General features: G+C 41.7%; 1 protein-coding gene across 1 annotated transcript in view; it reads right to left on the minus strand.

The window, feature by feature from the left end:
• Window positions 1-746: 746 nt before the first annotated feature.
• Window positions 747-10,968, minus strand: part of LOC135195857 (basic proline-rich protein-like) — a 38,986-nt gene continuing 28,764 nt past the window's right edge. Inside the window, exons 3-4 of the mRNA XM_064222369.1 lie at window positions 1,124-2,181; window positions 747-997 (exon numbers count right to left, since the gene is read on the minus strand). Of these exons, the coding sequence (XP_064078439.1) occupies window positions 747-997; window positions 1,124-2,181 (1,309 nt within the window). The remainder of the gene's footprint in view (window positions 998-1,123; window positions 2,182-10,968) is intronic.

Here is a 10,968-nt window from a genome sequence, read left to right on the forward strand (position 1 = left end):
AAAATGAGTGATTCGTGAAGGTGCAAGGAGAAGAAGCAGAGGATTCAGAGAAGCCCGAGGAGAATTGAGAGGATTCAGAGAAGCTGCAAGAGAATAGAAAGGATCCAGTGGCATATCCTGGTTCTATGGCTAGAATTGGTGTTGCTTTCTCCAGGGACTGGCAGGCGAGGCCCGCCATGGGTCCCAGGACGGGCTGGCAAGGTCCCCCATGTGTCTCGGGACTAGCGGGCGAGGCCCTCCACAGGTCCCGGGACTAGTGGGCGAGGCCTGCCACAGGTCCCGGGATGGGCGAGCAAGGCCCACTACGGGTCCTGGGATGGGCGGGCGAGGCCCGCCATGGGTATCGGGACGGGCGGGCAAGGCCTGCTACGGGTCCTGGGACAGGCAGGCAAGGCCCGCCACGGGCCCTGGGACAGGTGGGCGAGGCCCACCACATGTCCCGGGAGCGGTGGGCGAGGCCTGCTAGGAGTCCCAGGACGGACAAAGGAGGCCTGCCGCGGGCCCCTGGACGGGTGGGCGAGGCTTACTGCGGGTTCGGGGACGGGTGTGCGAGGCCCGCCATGGGTCCCAGGATGGACAGGGGAGGCCTGCCGCGGGTCCCTGGACGGGTGGGCGAGGCTAGCCACGGGTCCAGGGAGGGGCAGGCGAGGCCCACCATGGGTCCTGGGACAAGCAGGGAAGGCCCACCATGTGTCCCAGGACGAGAGAGTGAAGTCTGCCACGGGCCCTAGGATGGGTGGGCGAGGTCAGCCACTGGCCCTGGGATGGGCGAGCAAGGCCAGCCACGTGTCCTGGGACAGGTGGGTGAGGTCCACCACGGGTCCCGGGACGGGCGGGCAAGGCCCACCACTGGTCCTGGGATGGGTGGTGGAACTCACCCACCTGTCCCAGCCACCTGTCCTGGGACAGGGTGGGTGAGGTCCACCACGGGTCCTGGGATGGGTGGGCGTGGCCCGCCACTGGTCCTGGGATGGGTGGGCGTGGCCCGCCACTGGTCCTGGGACGGGTGGGCGTGGCCCGCCACTGGTCCTGGGAAGGGTGGGCGTGGCCCGCCACTGGTCCTGGGACGGGTGGGCGTGGCCCGCCACTGGTCGTGGGATGGGAGGGGGTGGCCCGCCACTACTCCTGGGACAGGCGGGCGTGGCCCACCATGTGTCCTGGGACGGGCGGGCAAGGCCCGCCACTGGTCCTGGGACAGGCAGGCATGGCCCACCACGGGTCCCAGGACAGGTAGGCGGCGCCCGCCACTGGTCCCGAGACAGGCGGGTGGCACCCACCACTGGTCCCAGGACAGGTGGGCAAGGCCTGCCACGGGTCCCAGGACTGGCGGGTGAGGTCCGCCACGGATCCTGGGATGGGTGGGTGTGGTTCGCCACGGTCCCGGGACGGATGGGCAACTTGGGCACTGGGATGGTGGAAAGGCTGCTTGGGCAGCTTGGGAGCAGGGATGGTTGGGAGGTAGGTTGGGCTGCTGTGGCGCAGGGATAGTGGGGAGGATGGTTGGGCCGCTTGGGTGCAGGGATAGTGGGGAGGATGGTTGGGCAGCTGGGGAGCAGGGATGGTGGGGAGGCTGGTTGGGCAGCCAGCGCACAGGGATGATGGGCAGGCTGGTTGGGCAACTGGGGTGTAGGGATGGTGGGGACGATGGTTGGGCAGCCAGAGTGCAGGGATGGTGGGGAGGCTGGTTGGGCTGCTGGGACACAGGGATGGTGGGGAGGCTGGTTGGGCAGCTGGGACACAGGGATGGTGGGCAGGCTGGTTGGGCAGCTGGGACACAGGGATGGTGGGGAGGCTGGTTGGTCAGCCGGGGCATGAGGACCATCACGAGGCAGGTTGGGTAGCGGTGGTGCGGGGTGGTGGGAGGCAAGTTGGGACAGAGTGGGTGCGACGGTGAGGAGGCTGGTTGGGTAGGTGGGGGATGACTTTGGTGGTGTGGGTTGGGCCATATTGGGTGGCATGGTGATGGATGTTGGTTGGGCAGATGGGGTGGGACGTTGGGCTGTCAGTGCGTGTGGATGGTGGGGAGGTGTGTTGGGCCACTGGGTGGCAGGGATAGTGGGGAGGTGAGTTGGGCCGCTGATGCATGGAGACAGTTGGGAGGTGGGTTGGGATGCCAGGGCATGGGGATGGTGGGGAGGTGGGTTGATCCATGGGAGGTCCAAGTTGGTTGGGCCGCTGGGGCTAGGGGACAGTGGGGAGGCGGGTTGGACGGCCTGAGCACTTAGAGGGTGGGTAGGCGGTCCCCCAGTAAAGAAGGTGGGGAGGTGATCCCCACAGACAAATACTTAGCCTCTTTTCCTCTGAATCTGTCTCTCCTCTTTCTTCCTTTCTCTGTCTGTTTCTCCCTCTTTCTCTTTCTTTCTGTGGAGAGAGAGAGAGAGTAAGAGGAGAGGGGGCAGCAACTGCAGAGACCCGCAACAACAGAGCCACTCTGGCACCTAATGTTGGGCCATCAACAGTGTTCCATACAAATACAGGATCACAAAAGAACAGGGAATCACATTTCACAAGATAGTGACATTTTTTCATTCATGAAAATCTTTTAACCATGATGACAAAACCTTAAGTAAACATTTCTTAGATCGCACTCAGCTTGCAGTCAACTATACGCCTGCTTTATTAGCTAATAAAATAATGAAAGTTGTAATAAGATTTTTATTAATGCCAATTTGATATTAAATTCATGTAGTCAAATAAATTAGCATGTAGGGTTACTGTCAGCCCATATAACCATGGTTAAGTCTGATAATTTTCCATACTACTTGTACTACAATGGACTACATATAGATTTAGGAAAGAGGCTTACAGTACTAATCCCTGTACAGTCAGAGAAAGCAGGAAGGAAAAGTGAAACGTTTCAGAAAGAAGAAAACTTCAGGGAGAGAACAGGACCGATAGAAATGTAAAAAGAATAGGCTTTTAGTGTACGAGAAAAATGAGCAGCTCTCGTGAGAGTGTTTACAACACTTTAAGAATTAAAATACTAGGGAATCGTGTTCACTTTTGTTAAGAAGGAACTGACAAATGAACAGCAAGGGTAAAAATAAATAAGATACTAAGAAAACCTCTTGAGAAGAAGAAATTTAGATCGCAGGCACTCTGCTTCAATGGTGGGTAGGCATGGCTGATGATGGAAAGGAGAATAGATGAGAATGGAATGAATTTGCACCGGAGAGGAAAAAGTAGTCGACATTAAAAAAAAGGAAGAAAAAAGAAATAAAAAAACTTCTTAAATACTTATTTACTAGGAACTGTTTATTTCAGGGGGAATGTGATGGATGTTTTTGTACAAAATTTCAATGACTTGTAGTGGAATAGAAGATAAGTTCCTTTGATTATTTTCGCGTATAGATTTTCAGTTAACTGTTGTCCAACTGTATACCTTGATTTGCTTGAGAGAACTCTGGGGGAGGGGGGAGGGGAGGGTGACATTAATTACTATGCAACCATCATGTGATCTATAAAAAGGAGGGCGCAATGGGTGGTTCAAGACGGTGGGTGGGAGGAGGGGAAAGAGGTGACGACGCTGGGGATTTTAATCTGCTGACAGGTTTCCTTTTGGGCGGTAATTTCTCTTGGGAGGTATCGTCAGTCTCCATGTGTTTGAATGAGAACCAAAAGCGCTTGTGGAATGCTCCCATGGTCTTAAAATATTGTGCGCCACCAGTAGCATAGGAGACTGGGATACGTCCATAGAACATCTGCACAAACGGCTTCCAGGAGAGGTTTCTAATTAATCAGTCTATGATAGATCGTTTCCCCTTCATTTGATACTGTTCCATATTAACCGTATTGTATTCTCATTTGCTTCTTAGTGATACTAGTACAATACAAATAATTCGTTCTCCCTTTATTTTTAATAACCTTCGTTCAGGTTAAGAACACGAATTTAATATTTTGGATACATTTCACTTACTATGTCTATATAGTATTTCAACAACAATGAAAACGACAAACATAAAGTAACAGTAATTGTTTTTATTTTACTATGTGCTTGTTACTTTTAATGTCGTTGCAATTATTGTTGACACTATTTATTATATAATAATATGCTTGAGCAAAAGTTTCGAATATCTTTACAGACTGACTTACTGCGTACAACGACCTAACTTTACATCGTCCACTGCGATGTATACTAGTATCAGAGAAAGCTTGTTATTTAAGATTTATAACACTCCGATGTCATAAAATTCTTCGTCTTACGAGCGAGAGAGAGAGAGAGAGAGAGAGAGAGAGAGAGAGAGAGAAGAGTCTATGAGATGAGAAGTGAATAGTAGTTTGAGAGTTATTCTGCTATAGCCCACCAATAAGAAATCCCCCCCCCCCCCCCCCCCCCCCCCGGTCCCCCCCCCCCCCCCCGGAAAAATGCAAACAATATCTTCATTGCCTTTTATAATGAAAGGCAATGAAGATAATGTTATAAAGCTTCTTCCTTTATATTATAAGTATGCCATAAGACCATAAAATGTGGTACGAAATGGACTAGCTGGAAGAGTGAAGCACTGTTGGTTGCCCAATAACTTCTACTCACCTTCCAGCCTTTAAACGAAAGAATTCTGAAATTCTTTGTTAATTGGGTCCTAAGGGCGTACGAAACTGGTCGTCATGTTTTATTTATCGGTAAACTTCCTTTTGTTTTGCATTAATTGTATAATTACTTAGGTTTGCTAATATTTTGCGTGCATGTTCGTATGTGTGTGTATACAGACGAAATATGTTTGATTGATATTTTTTGCTTAAAGTTTTATGATTTTATATTTGCAACGCTATCTAAAAATTAAACTACCTAGTTAAAGTAGAAGCAAATTTGATTTTCAATTGTAACTGCATTTGTGAAATATAAAAGCAATAAATAATCATCGTCATAGTCAGAGTGATCACGTTCCAAGGAAATCCTGGAAAAAGCTAAAAGGAAAAGAGAGGAATGAATGTATAACTGGGAATACCCGAGGGAAAGGTCAGTGCCATTAGAGGAAATTCTTAAAAACCAACGAAAAAAATTTGAAGCAGCCGAAGATAAACGTTACTGTACTTTTATTTTGCATCAAGTGTAAGATTCTATTATTAAAATCATTCTCATAGCGAAAGAGAAAGTTTTATATTAATAGTTAATTAATTTGCATACATTTTAAATTTGGACATTTTCTCTTTATTCTGAATATATCTTTACTCTACAGCAACTGATGTTTGAATTAATTCTGTTCAGTGGAAAAATTTTTTTAATCACTAACATAGAGAAAGTTTTAAAGCATCAACGTTTCTCCTAAGTTAATTCTAATTATCACAAATTTTCATTATTCTCTTATCGTTCCCAAATCTCTTAGTGTCCATATTCCTTACGAGTGACATGTTACATTTCATTTGTCAATTACTTTTCATTATAATGAAAGACTGTGGATTAATCTTCCTGGTGTTGCGATACATTCACATATTCATGAATTTTAGGGATTCGCATTATTTCTGAAGGATTGACGTGTGTATTCTAAATCTTCCTCTCATTTTGATTATATTTTGTGTCGTTGTTCCGGAGTGGAATGTTATATTCTTTGCCTTGCTTCTCTTCTTATGAACGATGACTCTACTATGAGACATAATAATGAAACTGTTGTACAGGTTCGCAACTGCTCTCTATAATAACTGAGAGCTTCCTTTAGTTATTCACCGAACCTATGTCTTGGTGAGAGATGGACCACTTACATACACAAACAACACCACACAAGCACATGCGTCATTTGTGTATAATTTGACGTCAGTAAAATGCAAATACAAACTATTTTTCAAAATATTAACAAAGCTGCCATTTCTTCAACTATACGTCTTACTCACTCTTTATGGAATGAACTTAATTCCAGATTTTATACCTGATGGTCAAATGACACACACACAGAACTATTCTTGAGAGTAGACATAATTTTCCGATTCAAACGCACCAGAATGACCCCACTTACATCTAATCTGTGTCAGGTGGAAGACCCTTTGATATCTCATCCATTACTCAGCAGATCAATTACAATTCATCACGCAGGGAAGGGGGCAAATGCTGTTCCCTTCAAACTCCCTTTCGTGCAGTCACCAGAAGGGTATTCCGGGACCTCAGGAGAACAGTTACAAGCTGTTATAAATCATACTAAAAGGAATTTTTCAATAGAGAGGAGTCAGCTTTTATTTGTTAGTTTATTTATTTTTCTTTTTTATTATTTTTTTAATCGACTGGCCTTTCAGAGTTGTTTTTAGTTATTATTGAAGCTGAATTATAAATATAATTTTTAACACTTTACCTATGGCATTATTTTTTCTACTTTCAGATATCACTGTATTTATGTAAATAATATCTCTTTAACTTTGCTTTCTATGTGTCAGCGTCTAAGCTTATGTTTTTAATAGAATTCTTTCAGCACTTTTCATTTCGCATCCCTTAATATCTGTGATTTTCTTCCTTTGGTGTTTTGGCTTTTGAACAGGTTCTAGTGAAAGTGATCATCTGTCTCTTACACCCTTTGAGAAGACAGATATTACTATCGACGACGATTTTAGAATCGATACTAAATGTTCAGTGTTTGACATGATAGTGATGTGTATATAAAAAAGGATAGAAAAAAATGGAGACTTTAAGGTCTATTATGCATAAGTTGAAATTCTACCGTTTTTGTATTTAGTCACCCACCACCACACCCAAGAACCTACCAATTCGACCCTACTAGTCAAACATTCATCATAACTAAGCTAAACAGGAGCTACGTTTGGTCATCGGGAATGATAGGCGATGACTGATAAACATTTAACAATGTATGAATGATCTCAGGGAAGAAAGATTTATTCATTGTTTTCTTGTGATCACTGAGTATTACCTTTGAATATTTGAAATACGTGAATTTTCGTCAATTATGTCGTTGGAAATCTCAGACACCTATAAACGAATTATTTAGATGATTACAGCTTCCCTCATAAAGAAGAAACAGACAAGAGTTTAAACAAATGTCTCCCCTAATGCACCAAAACTTAAGAACAAAAGGGAGGAACAGTACTTATGCAATTCTATTATTGGGATGTAAAAAAATAAAAAATTGGTTGATTGACATTCAAAAGCAATATTACATAAAAAGGCACTACTTGTGACATTAATTAGCTCTTTGCTCAGTGGGTGGAAACACACCGCTTAGTTACTTGACAGGATCATATAAATATACCTTAGCAGGCACCAGCCTTTTGCAGCGAGGTTGCAAAAGCTAATTTTTGTTATTGATTCTGTACTTGACCAGGACCATTTATCTGGTAATACTAATCCTAACGCCGTTGGCAGTATTCTTATATAAAAATCTTCTCTTTCATTTCTTCTGACGAGGGGCTATACACACACACACACACACACACACACACACACACACACACACACACACACACATATATATATATATATATATATATATATAATATATATATATATATATATATATATATATACTATATATAAACAAACCTCTATAGGTATAATAATGCTTTTCTCCTGAACGTGATTGTTCTTTGTATTCCACTGCCAAGAACGCCAAAACATATAAAATGCACACACAACACGAAACAATTTATCTGGAAGACGAATGGATGATACGACATAAGGCAATTACTAGATTGTCACTAATCTATTTTATATCAGTTTCCGAAGCCTATGATGAAATTTCCGATACCATAATGATCACCTTGAGGGTCACAGCTCATTCATTTTTCTTCAGACGAAAGAGGTTCCTCTTGCTTAAAAAGATTGCTCCTTTTGCATCTCAAAAGTTGACTCATGTTAAAATTATTGGTGCGGGTTAATGTTTAGTATAAAATCAAATTAACTCGCTTATTTTGGCAAATCATTATGATTCACATTTTAATTTCCAACGTGCTTCTTCAAACTTCTTCAAAACAGTTTAATATCTACTATATTTGGTAAGTATATTTTTTGCTGAACATTCACTAGGTGAATTAGGTACACAAACAGCCACTGCAAACAAACTAGAGAGTTATTTGTGTAAAATATAAGCAATTTTGAATTGTTTTTCCATGGTTACTTTTTTGCTAAAATGAATTGTTTTTTAAACATGCAATATTCAACGATTTTAAATACATATTTGATAGGGGTCATGCATTCATTTTTAGCGTTAAAGTTGCCATAACCCTCGCTTCACTTGTAACACTCATTGTGAGGAACAACCTGCGTGATATGGAAATAATTCAACGTCAATATGATACAGAGAAGGGTTATATTGAGCTTCACACAGTTCATCACATAAAGTGTATTTTCCATCATCTCCTTTCATATCATCACCAACAAAATGCAAGTACTGAAACTATGAACTTCTCCAATTCATCTTAAACAATTACTTTTATTATAATTTCACTTATGTTACTTTATATTACGTTAACGATTACACTGATTACGCGACTGAAAAGCTAGTCCCAAAGTAGCTAGTTCCAAAATAACTGGTCTAAAGGAGCTAATTCCAAAATAGCTAGCATAACAAAATAGCTAGTGTACCATAGCTTGTCCAAGGCAGCTAGCAGTTCCAAAATAGCTAGTGCCAGCCGCCCAGTTTCGAGGTTTAAAAAAAGTTAAAAATGCTTATATACTTTATTAAAATTCATTAAAAACAAAACATTAAAAAAAGGAATTCGTATTTGGAAACACCAATATCAAAACTTATACAGTTAGGGATTAGTTAGAACATTATAAATATAATTAATCAGTATTTGATAATATAACTAATGCCACGTAAGAATTCAAATGTTGCAATTTCTTTATTTTTGAGTCTTTGTTTTAATGTCTGAATTCATCCATTAATTTCTTTGGCTTTTTTGCTTGTAGTCTCCCTTTCGCTTGATAAATAAGCAGTCAACTTAGTTCTTTGCATAGTTTCTTCCCGCTGAATGCCTCTTAAAAACCGCCATAAGGAAGGGTGAGGGGCATCATGTAGGGTCTGAATTGCTCGGTGCCATCCATCCTTCAAGCTTATTTGTGGTTCTCGGTCAACCATCTGTTGACCTTTGTTTAACGCTCCAAATCATTGATGAAAATAAAGGCGGCTTTCTTGTTCCTCCTGCTCTTTGGTGCCTTCCAATTATTTATCGTAGAATAACAGTATAATTCTTCCATTTCTCTTGCTCCATTTCAGAGAGGATCTTCATGTTGTGTTCCAGCAATTTCCTTCAATAAATTGCTTAACTGCTATTTCATCTGGGGGTAGGAATGCTAATGCAGCAAGCAATTTACAATAAAGGCGAGAGTTAGCATCGGTTACATAAGTATTTGTTAGACCTATACTTTGAATTTTCCGCCAAATTGCCTGCGAAAGATGAAACATCCTTGAATCTCCACATTTTCAAAGACTTGAAAGCATCCATAACTTGTTTTTTTAAAATCCGTGGTAATTGTGCTTGGCTGTAAGTCTGGGTGCTTTTGTTGCAAGATACTAAAGGTTTTTTTTATAAGTTTCCTTTGTTTTTGTCAACAAAATGTAGACGCATGCAAATATATATTAACTTTAAATACCATGGATCGTGTATAGTTGATAGAATAATTGTGGAACCATTTTGAATGTCCCATCACACACCCAATAAGAAGCAGTTGCAAGTATGTCTAGCATAGTTTTGCTTGTGAATATTAGTATTTCATTGGAATCACTTTCATCATAAACTAAAAAGTTTTCTGTTACACTCCCTATAGTAATTGTTTTAAAATCTTCCAGTTAAATTGATCTGCTAAAAGTTGAATTCGGTTTGGAAAAGGTAGCCTTTTTCTGTTTTATTTTTTGGCCTTTTTGCTTTGAGTGGCATTTCGATAAAGTTGGGGCTTTTCTTTTCGGTATGCAAGATGAAGTTTCACAATCAATATTTTGTATAAAATGGTCTTCGGGCCACAGGCGGTTGAGCTAGAACTGCAGTTGAACCAGAAGCTTGTTCTCTTAGCATACTTAAGGCAATCTTAGCTTTTTCCTATGGCACATCGGGTGCATGTGAATGCTTTTGGCCTAAAACTACATCACCATTATCACTATAATCAACTGCAGTTGCTGACGCTTCTCCAATTTTGCGTTTCGTTATTGGTTGTATTCCTTCGGTAAACATATCCCTCGTGACATATTTAATCACATCCTTTTGGCGATTTTATCACTTTCATGTTGATGGACTGTTCATTTACAGTAAGTAAAACCCAACACACGAATAAGCAAGATCTCTTATAAGGAAATCCAAATCACTTGATGTCTGTTGTCAAACTAAAACTAATATTTTAAATATCTTAGATATCGTCAGAAGTGACTGTTTTGAACAAGCTATTTTGGAACTAGATACCGTCAGAAGTAACTGTTTTGAACAAGCTATTCTGGAACTAGCTGTTTTGGACATGCTATATTGGATTAGCTATTTTGGTACACTAGGTATTTTGGCATACTAGCTATTTGGAATTAGCTCTTTTGGGAATAGCTGTTTTGTTTTGGGTTTCACCCATTACACTACAAGAGTGTTACACACAATAGATAAAACGTTTGAACTTTGTGATTGCTACTAGCCTTCTCCCGTTATAATAAAGAATCCCTCTGGTAACATTATACAACAATGCTGCCAACTCCAGCCCAGCACAAAATCTCTAGAACCATTCTAATTCTGGGAAACAAATTTCAGTAACAAAAAAAATTAACGGTAGATATCAAATTCTATGGCTTCGGTTTAATTCCTATAGAAGAGAAAATTATAATCTACATGCCATCAGCGGTACAACGACATCACAACTGCAAGACTTGGGAAAGTCTCACAGAATGCCGTGTATCTGAAGACACCACGGCTTCAGGATTATAAAATGATCAGTATCTACGTACAGTGCAATTAACTTTGGCAGCGACTGCATCAGACCTTTCCTTCACTCACATGAGATCAGTTGCTGAGTCAAGTATAAATTTCGGGGCTAAATTTAAGCTTCCTAGGTTAGAGAAT

Source organism: Macrobrachium nipponense, chromosome 17 (genome assembly GCF_015104395.2).
Source record: "Macrobrachium nipponense isolate FS-2020 chromosome 17, ASM1510439v2, whole genome shotgun sequence".
Lineage (NCBI taxonomy): Eukaryota > Metazoa > Arthropoda > Malacostraca > Decapoda > Palaemonidae > Macrobrachium > Macrobrachium nipponense.